Here is a 20113-nt window from a genome sequence, read left to right on the forward strand (position 1 = left end):
CTAAATGTTGATGCTTTTCTTCATCTCTTTCTCCCTCCCTTTCCCTCTCTCTAAAAATAAATAAAATCTTTTTAAAAAGATTTTAAAATCTTTTTTTAAAAGATTTTATTTATTTATGTTTAGAGGGGAAGGAGAGAGGGAGAGAAACATCAATATATGGTTGCCTTTTGTGCATCCCCTGCTGGTAGTTGGCCTGCAAGGAACCGGCCTGCAACCCAGGCATGTGCCCTGACTGGGAATCGAACCGCGATCCTCTGGTTCGCAGGCCCGCGCTCAATCCACTGAGCTACACCAGCCAGGGCCTAAAATCTTTTTAAAAAGATTTTATTTATTTATCTTTAGAGGGGAAGGGAAGGAGAGAGGGAGAGAAATATCAATGTGTGGTTGCCTCTCGTGTGTCCCCTGCCGGGAACCGGGAACTGGTCTGCAACCCAGGCATGTGCCCTTGACTGGGAATCGAACCGAGATTGTGTGGTTCACAGGCCCTCGCTCAATCCACTGAGCTATACCAGCCAGGGCATAAGTAAATCTTTTTTAAAAAATGAGGTTAGTATCTAATTTTTTGTTCCACTTAAAACTGATAATTTCAAGAAAATGACATATATACTTATTAATGTTTTGTGTAACATGTGATTAATAAAGAGCCAAAAAAGGGCCCAATTATGGGAATTCTAGGGTTTTGTCTATTTATTTGTTCATATTTGACTGCTGAAATTCCACTCAGCTCAAGTGACAACACCTCTGGGAAGTCCTCTTTTACCCCTCCCAACTGTTTGTACTTCTTGGAGTTTCTCCTCTGGACAGCGTTTTGTGTTAGCTTTATTATAGCCTTTATCACAATCTTCTATTGTCGTTTTTTTCTTTTTTCTTCGTGTGAATGAGATAGTAGTCAGTCATTTTTGTTTACAACTGGAACTCTAGGTATTCAAAATTCAATCCTTGTCCCTATGCTTCTTATAGACACCAGAAAAGGTTTCAACCTTGTGTTCCCTATTGTTCTGCAGTGTTTTAGCTATGAGCTGGCTTCCACCCAGTTTCACCATGATTCTATTGCAATTCCTGGGATGTTTTTGCTTAATTTTGTGGGCTTTTTCAAGTTGACTTAGGTAACTTTTGAGCAATAAAGAAAATATGCTACCCACTGAACTTTTTTTTTTCAATGCACATACTAGCCAGACATGGGTTCTCTTTTTATTTTTTTGCAATCCATCTCATTTTATTTTATTATTTTATTTTTAAATTTATTTATCTTTAGAAAGGAAGGGAAGGAGAGAAGGGGAGAAATATCAGTGTATGGTTGCCTCTCATGAGTCCCCTTCTGGGAACTGGCCCACAACCCAGGCATGTACCCTGACTGGGAATCGAACCGCAATCGTGTGGCTCGCAGGCCCGAGCTCAATCCACTGAGCCACACCAGCCAGGGCTCATTTTATTTTATTTTTGATTTAATCTTTATTGTATTCCCCGCCCCCCCATGGACTTGGATTTTCTGGAAAGATTTTAGGTGAGTAATGGAAACAAAGATTGTAATAGTTTTCTGACCACCACCAACTTCAATTTCCTTGGCAGCCTTTATATTCAGTTCCCTTAGCTGGGCCTTGAGGTCCAAGTTCATTTCCAGCTCAAGGAGAACCTGAGAGATCCCAGATTCCAGCTCATCCGGCTTCTCCCCATTGGGCTTCATGATCTTTAGGCTCGAACTGAATGAATATGGCTTTCTCCTTGGTGAGTGCCAGCCTACCCGCTATTCATTTGTTTGACTACCTTAGGAAACTACGAGTATATTTAAAACCTCAATTTTAGTGTTGTTTGGCATTCCCTGTGCTCAGCACAGTGCCTGGCTTACAACAGGTTTCTAATTAAAGTTAGTCTGAGAATTATTTGTTGATCTCTCTAACAGTGTGTGTATGTGATCCTTTGAATTTCAAACTGCTTTGGTTGAAGGGCATCATTTATAATTTTACAAAGTAAGGATGGATGTGATGCGATTGCAAAAATACATATGCGATTTTCCGTCTTAGTTTCCATATCTGTAAAATGGGGAACTGCTTATCTCGTAGGTGAGAATATAACTTACTAGCTGTGTGGTCGTGGGTAAACGATCTAAGCTTTTAAAGACCGTTTCCTTGTCTTTAAATTTGAGTTATTGTGAGGATTAAGTGTGATATAAACTTATAAATTGCACAGCATAGTGCCTGCTAATAATAAGCACTGAATGACAACTATTATTAATGAACTGAAATATTAACAATTATTTATATTAATAAATGACTTATTAACAATGAAATAAAGTATTGTATGAAGAAGTGTTGTAAAGTGATATTAAATGTAGGGTTTTGCGGTTATTGTTGCTATTATAGTTATTAGGTGATAGAATAAGAGCCATTCTATCACCTATTCTATTAGGTGATAGAATAAATTGAGCCATGAGTAAATTGATATTAATTTTAGCACAAGAATTATACATTAAACAATGAATCAATAAAGGAATTCCACAGGTATTCCAATATTAGTAATAGTAATAGTATTCGTTATTAGTAATAAATACTATAAATACTATTATTGTATATTATTAGCGTGCTATTATTAAGGCCTGGACTACAAGTCCCATCATGCCGTACGCCCTCACACACTGAGTGTGGTGAAATTACTAGACCCGGATGAGGGGCGAAAACCACACTTCCCAGAGTGCTTCACTTCCACATCTCCACCATATATATAATCCATCCGGGTTCTTCGAGATGCTGTTTGGCGACTCGTCGCCATTCCAGGAGCTTCTCGGCCTCGGCCCAGAGGCGAGTGTCGGTCGTTGTGTCGGAGACACCGGTCCCCGACACCGAGACAGCCAGCCCTCTCCCCTGCTCCGCGGCGGGAGAGCGTGTCAGTCCGGCCGGCCGGCGGGGCTCGCGCACCTACCCTCGCTTTCCTGTTCCCCGCAGCCTCCGCCCCGCCAGGCCCGGCCCGGACCTCCGAGCCCCGGCCTTCTCCGTCTCGGTCACTGCTGCCAGCGGGTTCGACCGCCCCGCCCTCCGCTTCTCTTCCCAATTTGAGAAGCCGAGTAAGGAAACAAGGAAAAATGTCGCCATGAAGGCCGAGAACCGCTGCCGCCGCCGACCCCCGCCGGCCCCGAACGCCATGAGCCTGGGTCCCTGCCGCGCCCGCTCCGCTCCGACCGCTGCCGCCGCCTCCGAGGCCCCAGTTGATGCCGCAGAGCTCCCCCAACGCCGCCGCCACCGCCTCCGACATGGACAAGAACAGCGGCTCCAGCGGCTCCTCCGCCTCTTCGGGCAGCAACAAAGGGCAACAGCCGCCCCGCTCCGCCTCGGCTGGGCCAGCTGGAGAGTCTAAACCCAAAAGCGGTAAGGGCGGGCTACTGTGGCGGTGGGCGCCGGGCGGGTCCTCGCTCTCTTGTTTGCTGGGTCACACCCGGAGACAAGCTCCGCTTTCTACTAGGGTTCCTATTTTTCTCCGCTTTTCCATGGTTCCCATTACTTAGGATTACTCTCAATGAGCCTTGAACTGCGTGGTTTACGTAAATTCTTGCGCCAATACTCGAAACAGCTCGTGAAGTAGATGTTACTCTTCCCATTTTGCAGATGAGGAAACTGAGATTCAGAAAAGCTGAGGTCGCCTAGCTGGTATGTGCCTGACAACAGGTCATAATACCTAGTTGTCTGACTCATCAGTCCACGCTCCTAAAAACAAAGTTGTTCTACCCTATAGTGTTGATTTAGCATCCGATAGTGTTCAAGTTTAAACAGGGGAGGGTGGGGCCCCAAAACTCTTCAAACTCAAGTCTTACAGTTAATATTCTGGCCCCAGAGCCATCTCTGTTGAAGAGGACTTGTCTTTGAAAAGCTTTGTTTAGCGTGGAGTCGTGTTGAAAAGCACAGTCTTTTTAGGTTTGCCAGAGGGTCTGAGCTTCCTTACCTGCAAAGGTGGAGGTAATGAGAATAAATTAATTTAGAAGACAAGCGAAGGAAGGGCTTACGAGACTACCTGACAGGTATCATGCACTGAATCCACCTCTTGCTTATATTTCCCCGTGTTAGGCTCCAGTTGTGTCCTTTCCCAGGGAAGATTTTGTCGTTTCTGTGGTCATGCCACTCAGTGTTAAATTATGATCATGACGATGATAACAGCTACCATTTACTGAGGGCTTACCATGTGCCCGGTCCTGGGCCAGGCTTTTACCTCTGTTGGGGATACTCCAGTCGCCGACCTGTCCAACAAGGTGGAATTTTCATCTAAAGGAGGAACAAGTTGATAGGCCAGGAGTTTAGGAGTTGGCAGGTCTGGAGTTGTAATTTATGCTGTTTCCTCTTGTGATTATAGTATTAGCAGTGGTAGGAAAATGTTTTCAGTGGATTGGGAAAGTGTCTTAGAGAGGGGAACATTTGGAGTTCAGCTATTTGAAAGTTTTTAGGCTTAAGAAACTGTTACGGCTCACTTGAGTTCAGATTTTACCTGCTGGATATAGCAAACTTCTTTACCAGGGGTGCCGAGGACTTCTAGAGACTGCATATGGACCTCAGGTGGAGACCTGTTGCCAAGATAATAAGTGAATGCTTTAAATATGAGCAGGGGTTAGTGGACTCTCAGGCCATATCAGGGAGTGTCACATAGACTTTTTGCATGTGTGTGGCTTTGTCCCAGATCCCTTTAGAGATCCTTCTGGCCAGTGTTGGAACTGGTTTAGAGTGGTCTGACCATATCTCAGTATAGGTGACTTTACTTTTGCACACTATTCCCAGATGTGAAGTTAAAGGTCGGGATTCTCCAGCTATCTGAATTCTCATCTAATTTTTCTGGGGCTCCTCTTCAAGCTGTTAACATAAAATCATGAGTTAGCTGCAACAAGTGCCTTAAAGTTTATTCTTTAGTAAGGCAGTAGGTGAAAGTTTGCATCAAGCTGAACACAGTAAAATAACAGCAAGACTAAGGCACTTAAGGCATTTTACTCACGGTTCCTGACGTTAAATACTACCCCACAGGATGATGTAGAATTCTGGTGTGTGACCAAAGCAAATAATTACCAGTGGTAACATTTCAAACAGGCTTGTATAGAATAAATAACTGTTGGATTTGTTTTGACTAAAGGGATTTTTGTTTGTTTTTTATTTTTTTAACAAATACTATGAAGCACTCAAAATAGTTGTTCATCTTCTTCATTAAAAGCTTCTGAGGAAGAAAATAAAGCCTCATGTAAAGGACTTTTTCCTGGGTTTTATGAAACGCACAAGTGTGCCTGCCCTGTTGGGTCTGGTCTTAGTTTTTGTTTGGTGTGTTTGTTAGAAAGCTTGGCTGTACCTGCTGTTACAGTGCCCACTTTTCTGACTTCTGCAGAAAGGAAGGTTTGTAGCCAAACACAGAAGGTCTTCATTCATAATCCACTGCTTACATTTAGCAACAAATTCAGAGGTAGAGTAGGAAGAGATTACATTGGTTTAGGAAATTCTGGGTATTGGCCAGTTTTAAGGTTGAATGGAAAGGTTGCTCCCTTCAGAACGCTAAGCTTAGCCTGTGCTGCCAATGCAGGAGTGTTCCCGACCACAACAAAAGGGCAGGCTCAGGTTCAGTGTAATCCCTTAGAAAGGTTTCTCAAAAGCTGACTGAAGTTTTAGTGTGTTTGATTCTGCTGGAAATTGTTGAAAGGACCTCTTGAGTTTCAGAGTATTGAGTCGAAGAACAGGAGGGATAAGTTGAAAAGACATAACTTGCCTTTCTTTTGTCAAAGTAACAAGAACAAGAGTGTTGTTTTTTCTTTTTTAAGAGTTTTTCACTTTCTAGCCCTGGCTGGTGTGGCTCAGTGGACTGAGTGCCAGCCTGCGAACCAAGAGGTTGCCAGTTCAATTCCTAGTCAGGGCACATGCCTGGGTTGCAGGCCAGGTCCCCAGTAGGGGGGCATGCAAGAGGCAACCACACATTGATGTTTCTCTCCCTCTCTGTCTCCCTCCCTTCCCCTCTCTAAAAATAATAAATAAATCTTTTTTAAAAAGAGTTTTCCAGTTTCTTAATATTTAATTTCCTTTGTCTCTTTCTTTACCCTATCACATGTGAAGAAAGAATCTCTGATTTCTACTCCCTAAACCATATGTCTCATGAATGGTCACTGGCTTCCTAGTTAACGTGATTAACGTACTTGAGTCTTTGTTGCTGCGGCTGGTTTGTTTGCCCTTCATGCATACAGGAAATAGGTAAATTTGGCTACTGGGATTTATTTAACCTTTCTGAGGTCAGAGCGGCATACCACAGTTTCTTTGTATTGCCTAATTGCTTGAGACATTGTATTTTTTATTTATTTTATTTACTTATTTTTAGACAGAGGGGAAGGGAGGGAGAAAGGGAGAGAAACATCAGTGTGTGTTTGCCTCTCACTGGCTGTACACCGGGAAACCTGGCCTGCAACCCAGGCATGTGCCCTGACTGGGAATCAAACCAGCAACCCTCTGCTTCGTAGTCTGGCGCTCAATCAAGTCTTTAGAGGGGAAGAGAAGGAGAGAGGGAGAGAAGTATCAGTGTATGGTTGCCTCTTGTGCATCTCCTGCTGGGAACTGGCCTGCAACCCAGGCATGTGCGTGACTGGGAATCAAACTGTGATTCTTTGGTTCATAGGCCTGCACTCAATCCATTGAGCTATTTATTTACTTTTAGAGAGAGGAAGGGAGGGAGAGAGAGAGGGAGAAAAAGATCAACATGTGAGAGACACATCTATCAGCCTCCTCTTGCATTCCCCCAGCTGGGCACCTGGTCCAAAACCCAGGTATGAACCAGACTAGGGAACCAGTGACCTTTCTGTTTGCAGGGCGGTGGTCAGTCTACTGAGCCACACCTGCCAAGGCTAATTGCTTCAAACATTTACATAACATTCCTTTTCTTGGATATATCCCAACAGCATTGTTCTTTAGCATTGTTCTTTGTTCTTTTTAAAAAGATTTTATTTATTTATTTTTAGAGAGAGGGGAAGGGAGGGAGAAAGAGGGAGAGAAACATCAATGTGTGGCTGCCTCTCACGTGTCCCTCACTGGGGTCTTGGCCAGCAACCCAGACATGTACCCGGACTGGGAAATGAACCAATGACCCTTTGCTTTGCAGGCCCGCTCTTAATCCACTGAGCCACACCATCCAGGGCTAATTGCTTCCAACATTTTACATAACGTTCCCTTTCTTGGATATATCCCAACAGCATTGTTCTGGTAGAGTTAAGATATAATTCTAAGATGTTTAACAGTGACTATCCCAGGAATCCTAGAGGTTTGGGAGACATCATTTGGAAACAATGAAAATAAAAAGAGGCAAGAGGGGCTAGGCAGTTTAAATGCAAACAGTGGACCCTGGATGGGAAGGAGGCTCTTGCTCCATCCCCCTGGCCTCCATGGTGGTACTGCCATGGAGGTTAGGGGAAGGTCAGGTATTATGAAGTGGTTATTTTGAGGTTGGTGATATTAAGCACTGTCCTACACCTGTCCTCTTATTCCGGTACCAGAAGCCAGGTTACAGTGGTAATCTTGAAGAATGCCTCTGAGCAGTAAATGGACCTGGAGGTTTTGATGGCTTTAAAAATTGAGTTGAGCCCTGGCTGGTGTAGCTCAGTGGATTGAGCAAGGGCCTGCGAACCACACGATCGCGGTTTGATTCCCAGTCAGGGCACATGCCTGGGTTGCAGGCCAGTTCCCAGCAGGGGACTCATGAGAAGCAACCATACATTGATATTCCTCTCCTTCTCTCCTTCCTTTCCCCTCTAAAGATAAATAAAATATTTTTTAAAAAGAATGCAAGCTGTATTGTTAAAAAAAATTGAGTTGACTCGAAGCTTGTCAATAAAAACCACTTAGAGAAGTTATAAGAATTTCTTGGCCTATTGGCTGGAGTCCTTGATTTATATGGCTTTGTTGGAAATCTAGTGGGTGCTCTTGACAGGAATGATTTATGCAAATAGGCCTTCGAATAATAATGGCATTTGTGTGCCAGGCAGTGTGGTAGGCATTTCACAGAAGTTTTCTTTTAATCCTCATTGACCCCGCTAGGAGGGAGGGTAGAGGATTAGCCCTGTTTTACAAGCAAGAAAACCAAAGCTCAGAGGTGTTAGGTGATTTGTCCAAGTGAATTCTTCAGAAGTTCTAGGCAATATTTATAGATGTACTTTGTATAAATTCACTTAGCAAGCAGGTAACTTACTGGCACATATATCATTCCGGATGTCACCTCTCTCTTCCTTTCATTCAGAATTACTAATTTCAGCTGGATTAAATTTGTTGTCAATTCATTGTGTAATAAGGCCCCATATTGCCCCTCCGGATATGCTTGTCAACCACTCTGGACGATGGGTAAGCAACTTGCTTGTGATTACAGCATGAATCAGCAGCAGAAACTTCCCAGCTGATCTGACCTCTAGGCCGTGCCACCTGTCAGCACTAGAGCTGGAAGTACTGATGGTGCCAAATTATTAACACAAATTTATGGCTTTTAATTTGGTAATGGGAGGGAAGAGACTGAGATATGCTTACCATTACTTGGTAGAGACCGTTCTCTTAGGGAAACGTGGAATAACAGGCACTGGATTAAGTTCTCAAGTCTCTTGTTGATTCTGGGATCCTGAGTTCTGGAGTTGAGCCGTTTAACTAGTGGTCTTATGCCTTTTGGAGTTTGTCTTTTTTTTTTTTTTTTTTAGATTTTATTTATTTGTCTTTAGAGAGAAAGGAAAGGAGAGAAGGAGAGAAATATCAGTGTATGGTTGCCTCTCGTGAGTCCCCCGCTGGGAACTGGCCTGCAACCCAGGCATGTGGCCTGACTGGGAATCGAACCGCGATCGTGTGGTTCGCAGGCCCGCGCTAAATTCACTGAGCTACACCAGCCAGGCCTGGAGTATGTCTTGATAGTAGTTCTGAGCAGTTAGTTGTTCTCAGCTCTGACTGCACATTAGAATTTCCTGAGGACCTTTTTCAAAAATAGAGATAGATGGGGCCCTTCCCTAGTGATTCTTTTGGTCTTGGATGGGCCCTGGGACCCCCGCAGCTTTAAAAGTCTCTGCAAGTGATTCTGTTGTGCAGCCAGGATTTAGAAACCACTACTTTGAAATTTAAAATTTTCAACAGAGAATATACTTCTAGGAATTAGACTTTTTTTGTCTGCTTCCCAAAATTTAAATTAGGTCATCTCATTGCTATCCCCTGTAAGAGAAAGGAGGAGAAATTATACCCCTAAGTTATTTACATGTGTATCCTGGCAAGTTGTCTATAAAAACATTTCAAAAACAGTACTCTAAATTTTATCTCTGGGTCCCAGGGCTGACTGTATTTTAAATCTTTAGCTGCCTGTTGCCTGGGTGTCGAGATAAGAGCCAATTTCTCACTTTATATTTTAATACTAAATTTTTTAAAGAAATTGATTTCAGAAAGGGAGAGGGAGAGAGAAACATTGCTTTGTTGTTCCACTTTTTTCTGCATTCATTGGGTGATTCTTGTATGTGCCCTGATTTGGGATCAAACCTTCAACCTTGGCATATATGCCCTCCCTCTAACAACCAGCTGAGCTACCTGGCCAGGGTCCAACCTCTTTTTTTTTTTTTAATATTTTATTTATTTATTTTTAGAGGGAGGGGAATGGAGGGAGACAGGGAGAGAAACATCTTTGCGAGAGATGTTGATCGGTTGCCTCTTGACTCTTGCATAGACACCCCCCTCACTGCCGCCGCCGCCGCCGCCGCCGCCCCCCCCCCCCTTTGGACTTGGTCCATGGCGGGGAGTCATACCTGCAACCTTTTGGTTTGCAGGCCCGAGCTCAATCCACTGAGCCACATCAGCCAGGGCCAACCTCTCACTTTAGATATCTGACTTCATACCTTTAGGTAAGTGGAAGACAAGATGAGGGAGTTGATTTTAGTAACTAAAATCATAAATCTGTTTGTGGTCAGCTGTTGTAATCTGTTTAAGAAATAGCACTTCGCTGTTCATCAGAAAGAGTCCTATAAGCATTACGAAACTGTTTCCTTGCCAGTGTTGTAATAAGTTACTAAAATGAAAACAGCCCTCCTGCTGAGTTCCAGCTTACTTTCTTGTGCCCTCAAAGTGTAGAATCTGGCTTTACCTAAATCTGTGCAAACTATTAGGTACTTGTCTCAAAAGTATCAGGGTCAAATGCAGGATCATCTGAAACAGTCTTGGGTAATGAGTTTTGGGGAATATGTGGTTTCTGTATATTCCTCATCTCTTCATAAGACCTCATTTGTTCTCATGGTAGAGTTAGCTTGAGGTTCTGTGTCCCCCTGAATAGTCTGTGTATTTGAAGTCTTGGGGTAAACAAATTCCATGGGTTGAGGGCCAGGCAAAATTTGTATGAGATCTGAAGCCTCATGTTCTTTTTTTTTTTAAGATTTTATTTATCTTTTTTGTATTTTATTTTTCATTTTTTAAATATATTTTATTGATTATACCATTACAGTTGTTCTATTCCCCCCCTTCATTCCCCTCCACCCGCACACTCCCTCCCCCACCATTCTCCCCCCTTAGTTTATAACCACATGTCTCAATTTCTTTAGATTCTATATTTCCCCCACTATTCTTGCCCTCCCCCCATCTATTTTCTACCTACCATCTATGCTATTTTCTGTACCTTCTCCCCCCTTCTCCTCCTCCCACTCCCCTGTTGCTAACCCTCCATGTGTTCTTCATTTCTATGGTTCCACTCCTGATCTAGCTGTCCTCTTGGTTTGCTTTTGTTTTAGGTGTGGTTGTTAATAACTGTGTGTTTGCTGTCCTTTCACTGTTGATATTTTTCATCATCTTTTTCTTATATAAGTCCCTTTAGCATTTCATATAATAAGGGCTTAGTGATGATGAACTCCTTGAACTTGACCTTATCTGAGAAGCACTTTATCTGTCCTTCCATTCTAAATGAAAGTTTTGCTGGATAAAGCAATCTTGGCTGTAGGTCTTTGGATTTCATGACTTGGAATACTTCTTTCCAGCCCCTTCTTGCCTGTAAGGTCTCTTTTGAGAAATCCACTGACAGTCTGATGGGTACTCCTTTGTAGGTGACTGTCCCCTTATCCCTTGATGCTTCTAGGATTCTCTCCTTCATTTTAGTCTTGGCTAATGTAATTGTGATGTGCCTTGGTGTGTTCCTTCTTGGGTCCAACTTCTTCGGCACTCTCTGAGCTTCCTGGATTTCCTGGAAATCTATTTCCTTTGCCAGACTGGGGAAGTTCTCTTTTATTATTTGTTCAAATATGTTTTCCACTCGTGGCTGTTTCTTTCCCCCTTCTGGTACCCCTATAATCTGGATGTTGGAACGTTTAGAGATGTCCCGGAGGTTCCTAAGCCTCTCCTCATTGTTTCGAATTCTCATTTCTTCATTCCTTTCTGGTGGGATGTTTTGTTCTTCCTTCTGGTCCATTCCATTGATTTGAGTCCCAGTTTCCTTTCCATCACTATTGGTTTCCTGTGCATCTCCCTTCATTTCAGTTATTTTAGCCTTCATATGTTCCTCTAATTTGTGACTATAATCAACCAGTTCTGTGAGCATCCTGATAAACAGTGTCTTGAACTGTGCATCTGAGAGGCTGGCTATTTCTTTTTCGCTTAGAGTTATTGGCTCTGGGGCTTTGAGTTCTTCTTGCGCCATCTTTTGGGCTGTTCGTGCCTGTTCCGTAGCAGGATTGGAGCCCTAGGTGTTCACCAGAGCAGGGCAACTCAGTCGCTGGGTTGTGACCTTGGTTGTATGTGGGGGCGGGGTCAATGAGGAGCAATGGCGTTCTGTCTGCCGTCTCCCGCCGAGGTCCCCACAGGTGTCCCAGCTGCCACTGTCACCGGGGCCCGCACATTTCGTCCCACCTCACTCGAGTGTGCCACTGCCGTCAGCCCTGGCCCCCTGGGGCCTGCGTGGTCCATCTCACTGTGCAGGAATGTGCGACCATGGTCAGTCTGCCCCACACCCTGACAGGGTCCGGGCTACTTGCGAGCCTAGGTCTGGGGATCTTTCCTGCCTGACTCTGCTCCGCTGCTGGCTCCGCCCCTCTTACCATCCGGTTGAACGGTTAGTTGTCGGACTTCCATATAATTCAATTTTCTGTTCTTTGGCTGTGTCTTTGTTCTCCAAACCTTTGTTGTATTCAAACTTGGTTGTGGTAGAAGGCACAGTGTTTCCACCTATGCCTCCATCTTGGCGGAAGTCTATTTATTTATCTTTAGAGGGGAAGGGAAGGAGAGAAGGAGAGAAATATCAATGTATGGTTCCCTCTCATGAGTTCCCTGCTGGGAACTGGCCTGCAACCCAGGCATGTGCCCTGACTGGGAATCGAACCGCGATCGTGTGGTTCGCAGGCCTGTACTCAATCCACTGAGCTACACCAGCCAGGGCTGAAGCCTCACTTTCTAATTGTTACCACTGATGCCATAACTATTGCTAACTGAAGAAGTTGGTAAAAGTCTGTTTCGTAAAATCTAACTTCAGATTAAATGCTAGTCACTTTCCCTAACCGATATTTAAAGGTAACTGGTAGGAGTGGAGTTGGCAGAGCAGTGTTTTGGTGACTGTCTGTTTTCGCTTTGTGTTGCGGCCCTCTCACATGGCCGGTAGCCTGTCTCAGGCTGTACTTTGGTTAGTTCGAAGAGGATGGCATGCCCTTCGGTTATGCCATGTTGCCAACAAACTGAGTGTGAGGTGCTCGTTGTCATAATTGGAGTGTGTCGATCAGCTCACATTTCATTTCCTTGGAAGACATGCTTCAGCTTGGATTTATTTAGTCTGCTATAAAATAAGTTGGTCATCTTATCTAGAAATAATTTTTCTAGGTCCTTAATAGTTTTTAATTAGCCAAATAATAAGGATACAGAACAACAATAATTCAGTATACTGAAGTCAGACTCTTAGAGAGTGAGGCACGAGTATAGGAATCCCTTTAAAGCTCATCTAAGTGATTCCTACGAAGTGGTAAAAGTTGGTAGTTCCATTTCCCAAAGGTGATTGTCCAGAAAAGCTGTGTTGCTTTTCCAGACATTAATATGCCTATTAATGACATATTTTTATTTATTTTTATAAAGATTTTATTTATCTTTAGAGGGGAAGGGAAGGAGAGAGGGAGGGAAATATCAATGTATAGTGGCCTCTCGTGCGTTACCTGCTGGGAACTGGCCTGCAACCCAGGCATGTGCCCTGACTGGGTGGGAATCAAACTGGTGGTTTGGTTCTCAGGCCTGTTCTCAATCCACTGAGCTACCTCAGTCAGGGATTAATTACATATTTTTAATATTATATAGAATTTTGATGTATTTTTTGGGGAAAATTTTTGCAACTTCTTAATAAATTTAAGTTTTTATTAAAAATATATTTTTAAATATATTTTATTGATTATGCTGTTATAGTTGTCCCATTTTCCCTCTTCACTTTCCTTCACCCTGCACATCCCCACCCACCCACATTCCCCCCTCCTTTAGTTCATGTACTATATACTATACTAAACATATACTATGTTTTTGGACTATAAGATGCCCCCCCGGGGGGGAATTTTTCATATTTCTTTTTTTAAAAACTGGGAAGCTGCCTCTTTCTTTTTATTTTAAACATTTTTTTAAAGCTTTTATTTACTAATTTTTTTAGAGAGGGGGGAAGGGAGGAGAAAAGAGGGAAACATCAGTGCGTAGTTACCTCTCACATGCCCCCAACTTGGGCCCTGGCTTGCACCCCAGGCATGCGCCCTGACTGGGACTCAAACCGCAACCCTTTGGTTCGCAGCCTGCGCTCAATCCACTGAGCTACACCAGTTGGGGCAAATATTTATATTTCTGAGGCTTATGCAGAATCCTCTTGACTTTGTAAACCACCACTCCCTTCAAGTTTGAGGGTAAGCCTAATGGGTTTCTTTATTAAAAGTCCTTCAGCTTCCATTTTCTCTAAGTTTTTGCTTTAAAGCCATTAAATTAGTGTTCAGACTTGATTTGGTCAGATTTCCATGTTGAAATAAGATAACATGGAGTGAGCAAAAGGACAAGAAAATTAATAAATTAGTCTTGTTTCATCTAAAGGCTTGTTTGGAGACCTCTTTTACCTTCAATTATTGAGTTCTGAATGGTTCTTCTGATAGGTTTTATTTTGCCTTTTTTAAAGCTGGTAAAGTTTGGCACATGTTAAGTATGTCTGGCGACATATATTCTTTGTTCAGTTTGGGACAAAATAATCCATGTACTTCAGCTTCCCAGTAGAAAAGTGGGGGAAAGAGTACAAACAAGTTCTTTACACAAAATCCAAATGGTCAACAGACAGAAAAAGTGTTTGTTGCTAGTCATCAGAGAAATTCAAATTTAAAACAAGTTATTTTGATGATTCAATTTAACAGAGTTTTTTTTAACTCAATGTTGTTGAGAATGCAATGAATTAGACATTCTTACAGTATCATTAGGATATAAATAAATTGGTATAATGGTTCCAGAAAGCAACTTGTGGGTGTATAAAAGGCTTTAATGATTGTACTTGATGTGCTAATTCCACTTTGAGAATTTGACATAATTATACTCATAGGCCTCTGTATAAAGAGGCTTCCAATACTGTATTACACTAGTAAGAAAATGCAAAGCCACCTAAATGTACAACAAGAGAGGATGGGTTATATTATTTTATAAGTATGTGGTAGACATTAGTGCAGCCGTTAATCATACTTTGGAAGACTGGATGCATGCAAGTGTTCTTGGAGTAACAGGTAGAAGACAGTGATCTTGTGTACTCGTTTTGTGGAGGATGTGTGGCACATGGATAAAATGAAGAGTAACAGGAAATTAAACCCTGGTTGTAGGTTGGTATTCTGTAAGTATTGGCAAAGATAGATTATTCTTCTGGATTTCAAAACGGAACATGCATTCCTGCAATTGGAGAAGAAAAGCTAGAAATATTTTTTTAAAAGGTATATCACGTGCTGTCTAATATGCTCTTAGATCTTGGAGCTCAGTTTCTTTTGTCAATTTAGTAGCTTCTCAGTTTGATGTCTAGAAAATATGTAAATATTGTTTTACTTTTATGCCTCTCAAATATATCTGCTAGGGCCTAGGGCCTAGGCCAAGCTGTTGCAGTGTAGAATCTAGCAATGTTTTAGTAATTGAAGAAAGAAATGCCTTCTGTCCTGCATCCAGGTAAAGTACTTTTTCCTAATATGTATTGGCTATTCCTTTTTCTATCAGAATGTCTGAATGGACTTTTACAAGAGCAGTGGTGAAGCTCTGTAAAACAGGAAAATGTGAACTGTGACTCTGTGATTTAGTCTATATAGTATTCTTCCTGAGAGGGGGACCCTTTTGGTTTCATCATTAAGAAACAAAACAAAAATACTACCTTACTATGTGACATCTTGAACAAAACACTGATGTTCTGGCCCAAACTCAGCATTCTTGGAGGTTGTGGAAGGGGTCATTTACCAGTCCCCTCCCCCCTTTTTTAGAATTTAAGTAGTAAAGTTAAGAGTTTATTAGTGAAGCAGTGAAACAGAGTAACTACTCCATAAGCAGAGCATCTCCTCTTTACTTTTTTTTTAAACACAATTTTGTTGGCAAGTGGAGAGCAATTGGCCAAGTATATATATGTCATTTTTCAAATAATTCTTTTGTTTCTTGTTTTCAGATGGAAAGAACTCAAGTGGATCCAAGCGTTTTAATCGCAAACGTGAACCTTCCTGCCCCAAAAATGAAAATTTTAGCAACCAGTCCCGTCGCTCCAATTCACAGAAAAGCAAAACTTTTAATAAGATGCCTCCTCAGAGGGGCGGCGGCAGCAGCAAACTCTTTAGCTCTTCTTTTAATGGTGGAAGACGAGATGAGGTATGGGGTTTCAGAAATGTCCTTTCTAGAGCACAGGCATGAGGGCTGATGTTTTTTCCCCCCAAAGTTTATCAATAGTTGTGGGGGGGGGAGCGAGAGGTGGAATTGTAAGTAACCAGAGCAACCTTGAGTAGTTGAGGATTAACTAGGTTTGAAAATACCCTTAAAGGAAGAAGATACAATCATGAATTGTGAGAAATTATAGCAAATGTGGGATTCCTTAACTTATATACTTTTCTTTTCTTTTTTTTTAGATTTTATTTATTTATCTTTAGAGGGAAAGGGAAGGAGAGAGGGAGAGAAATATCAATGTATGGTTGCCTCTCGTGTGTCCCCTGCTGGGAACTGGCCTACAACCCAGGCATGTGCCCTGATGGGAATCGAACCATGATACTCTGGTTCGCAGGCCCACGCTCAATCCACTGAGCTACACCAGCCAGGGCTATATACTTTTATTATCACTCTTGAATTACAGGTTTTCCTTGGAATATTTAGGTAATAAAGTGACATTAATTAATAAATGACGTTTCCCCTGTAGTATCTAGCAAAATGTAAAATGCCATCGTTTTAGTCATAGGTTTTCTGATTTTAGGAGTTTCTTAGATGACCTTCTGTAAGGGCTTTGTATTTGCAAAATTTAGTGAACCTCCTCAGTGCCATCACTGAGGGACTACGTAAATAGGTTACCCCACTGTTTGAGTCTTCTACACTCTAACCTTTGTAGGTAGAACAGGGCTGATTCAGTGGATGCCCTCAGGAAAGGATTTATTCATTTGTCAGAAGTTTACTGTTTGCCTGCGATGCACCACATACCATTTAGGCTTCTGGAATGTAACACTGAGTGGAACACTGTCTTTCAGGTGCTTAGTTTGGGGAGACATTAAATAAACCATTGTATAATAAAGCTGGTGGTAAGTACTTAACTGAATTTTTAAAAAGCTGATCAAGAGGTGGAGGAACAGAGAGTGAGCAGGAGTGCGGTGTTAGGAGGCAGCTGAGGAAGGCCGCTCTGAGGAGGCGGGTTGTGGTGAGGTGCTGAATGAAGCAGGGGAGTGCGCTGTGCAGCTCAGAGGAAGAGTGCCTTAACAAGTGCAAGGGAACAGAGATGGTACTTTTGGGGGGAGGCGGGTGTTGGAGGTAGGGCAAGAAGCTACCACGGGTGGAGAGGTAGGAAATGAAGCCAAATAATGGGAAAGAGGTCAGATCTCATGGACCCTTGAGGACATTGGCTTTTGTTCAGAGAGATGGGAAGCAAGGTAATCCGATTGGGAGTTTTTGTTTGTTTTTCTTGTTTGTTTGTTTTTTGCCTTGAGCTGCTTTGGCAGTGTGGTGACAAGGACCTGATGATCAGGCATAGATTTAGGAAGAATGGGCAGAAGAAAAGAAATGACAAAATGACAAATTCGTACAGCACTTTCTTGTGGCTTTTCTCTAAAGGGAAGCAGAGAGGTGGGGCAGTAGCTTGAAGGGAATGTGAAGTCAAGGGAGCTTTTAAGGTTGGAGAAGTTACAGCATATCTCTGCTGACGGGGCTGTGCATGCGAGAGGGAAAGTGCGGTGCAGAGCAAAGGCGGGGTTCTGCCGGAACAGTGTCCAGAGTTCCCGAGCTGGCTTAAGTAAGAGCTTTGCCAGCTCGTCCACAGTAGAAAGAGGAAGGCAGAGTTCTGGTAGGAGGGCATAGGAGTTCTTTTCTGATTCTTCTTACTGTCTCGGTGAAGTAGATAGGGAAGGTGAGCTGAGAGAGGAGGTTTGGAAGCCTGAAAATGGAGCTGTCTGGGTGACTGGGGGAATTAATGCGGCACAGAAATGTAATGGGATTGTATTACAACTGCTAGGCAGCATAAGGAGCTGCTTTAGGGAGGCTGTCAGTGTGATGTGGTTGTATTTTTCTTTTTTAAAAAAAATGAGCAGTTTTAAAAGTATTTATTTATTTATTAAAACATTTTTATTTATTGCCCAGACCGGTGTTCTGTTGGTTGGGCATCAGCCTACAAAGCGAAAGGTAACTGGTGGTTCGATTCCTGATCAGGGGACCTGATCAGATGCCTGGGTGGCAGACCTGGTCCCTGCTTGGGGCACGTGTGAGGGACAGCCAACTGATGTTTCTCTCACCCATCGATGTTTCTTTCCTTCTCTTTTTCCCTCCCTTCACCTCTCTCTAAGAATAAATAAAATCTTTTAAAAAATTTAAATTTATTGATATTAGGGAGAAAGAGAGAAACACTGATTTGTTAGTTATTTATGTGCTTGTTGGTTGGTTCTTATATGTTCCCTGACTGGGACTTGAACCCACATCTTTGGTGTATTATTGGGACAATGCTCCAGCCAACTGAGTTACTGGTCCAGGGCTGGTTGTGTTCATTAGCCATGTTTACCTGCTCTGGTGCTGGTGTGGAATCGGTGGAGAGCTGGGTGAGTGCAGCTGATGGGAAGGAGGCACCGGGTCATACGGCCTCAGGCAAATGAGGAAAGTAAGTTTGGGGTGTTGGAACATTGGCTTGAAGATCCCAGTGAAGAATTGTTAGAATCAGGACTATAGAGAACAAGGTTGAGAAAGGACTGAATTGCTGGTTGGATGTAGGGTGTTCAAATTAAGGTGGTAGACGAGGTATAGTTGTTACCAGCATGGTCTAGACTGTAGAACAGTGTTGTCTGTTAGAAATGCAAGTCACACATATAATTTACAATTTTCTAGTTACCACATTATAAAAGTAAAGAAACTGGTGAAATTAATTTTAATATATTTAACCCAGTGTAGCTAAAATGCTATCTCACGGTGTGGCACTGGTCACATTTGAAGCACTCAGCAGCCACATCTGGCTGGTAGTGGCCGCCATGGGATAGCACATCCCTAGACAGTGTGCCGGTGGGAGAGCACAGGGCATGCTGATTGGGGGAAGGAGGTCAAGGAACAGAGACGTTAGTGTGTCAGAAGGATGATCAGGGAGAGTGACAGTGGGAGTGAAGATAGGAGGCAGAGAAGGTGGAGAGTTTTGTTGAGTGAGCACAAGCTGTCACCTAAGTTTTGGCCATTGGGAGTGGAAAGCCTGACTAGGGGTTGGCAGAACCGTATGGAAATGAGATTCTAAGGGGCGAGAGGTAAGGCATGATGGGAGTCTTGGGCTTCCTTAGGTGAGTGGTGTAAACGGTGGAGGGGTGTTGTCTCTAAGCTCTATTGTTAAAATAAAAGGACCTTGCCTAACTGTATAGTATGCATTTAATTACAAAGGTTATATATTGTGATTCTATATATAGAGAATGTATACATAGAAGGCCCCTAGTACAGTAGGTATCTTTTGCCCTTTTTATACCCTTTAGATTCTTTATCACATGTGCAAGTGCTGCCTACTAATCTCTGAAGTTGATTAAGTAGCAGAAGCCTTAAATTTGCATTTTCTTCCACCCAATAATTTCTGTTACACATTCACAAGAAATTAGATGCCCAGATATTTGTGCACAAAAATCTGTCCAAAAGCATTATTGTGTTACATGGTGGAAGAGGTATGTACAATCTGTGTCCTACACTGGGGCCTTCTAGTATTCCCTTATAATGTAATGATATATCGCCATTTTAGGTGACTATATACAAATATTTAGTAACATAGGAAAGTGCTTATGACATTAAGTAGGAAAGTGGAATTAGAAAATGCACTAGTTGACTTATAGCAGGTATCTGTACCACTTCAATTTTGGAATATTGAGGACCAAAAAATCCCCCAAATGATTTATTCTTTGTATGCAGAATTTTCTCGTGTTGTTTCTTGCCCCATTCTAAACTGTTTCTGAGTCTGCTGATTGGGTTTATTTCTGGACACAGAGCTAGTCTGCCTACTTGTTCTAATTCTGTCAGTTTTAATTAACAGTGAAGAGCAGTGTGTCTTAGAGAGGAGGTCTCTGATAGGATCCTGAGGCCTGCTGCAGGTAGCAGCTGCCTGCGAGCCACCTCCAGAGTGTAGTTCCACAGACTTGCTTTCGCCAAAAACAAACCAGAGAACAAGTAGGTAACAAGAGTGAGGGTGTGGGAGTCCTATGGGACTGTTGAAAGTGAACTCCGGTAAGTAAATCTTTGTGTTTCAATATAGTTAGGGATGTTTATTTTGTCCTTTTATGGTTAATTGCCACTTAGCAGGGCAGACTAAACAGCTTAAGTAATTGTATGTTTTCCCCCGCTCCACTTCCATCTAGATCTTGGGTAGACTTTTGCATTACCACCTCCTAGAAAGATTGTGCACTTCAAGCTTGTGTTTTATTTAAGTCATAGAATGAGGGGTTGTGCTGGTTTCAGCTGTAGATCAGTAAGTCTCATCCTAATTG

General features: G+C 42.6%; 1 protein-coding gene and 1 pseudogene across 2 annotated transcripts in view; one reads left to right on the plus strand and one right to left on the minus strand.

Moving 5' to 3' along the window:
* Positions 1-903: 903 nt before the first annotated feature.
* On the minus strand, positions 904-3137 carry LOC118991340 (40S ribosomal protein S7-like; annotated as a pseudogene).
* Positions 3138-3187: 50 nt separating this feature from the next.
* The window catches only part of RNF10 (ring finger protein 10), a 31220-nt gene continuing 14294 nt past the window's right edge, over positions 3188-20113 (plus strand). Inside the window, exons 1-3 of one of the 2 annotated variants that reach the window (XM_037052260.1) lie at positions 3270-3359; positions 8227-8327; positions 15604-15800. In XM_037052260.1, coding sequence (XP_036908155.1) covers positions 8324-8327; positions 15604-15800 — 201 coding nt within the window. In that variant the 5' untranslated portion in view covers positions 3270-3359; positions 8227-8323. Of the gene's footprint in view, positions 3360-8226; positions 8328-15603; positions 15801-20113 lie in introns of both variants that reach the window. The other variant, XM_037052259.1, reaches the window with a different exon arrangement.

Source organism: Sturnira hondurensis, unplaced genomic scaffold (assembly GCF_014824575.4).
Source record: "Sturnira hondurensis isolate 20B ecotype Veracruz unplaced genomic scaffold, ASM1482457v3 Scaffold0007406, whole genome shotgun sequence".
NCBI classification, from domain to species: Eukaryota; Metazoa; Chordata; class Mammalia; order Chiroptera; family Phyllostomidae; genus Sturnira; species Sturnira hondurensis.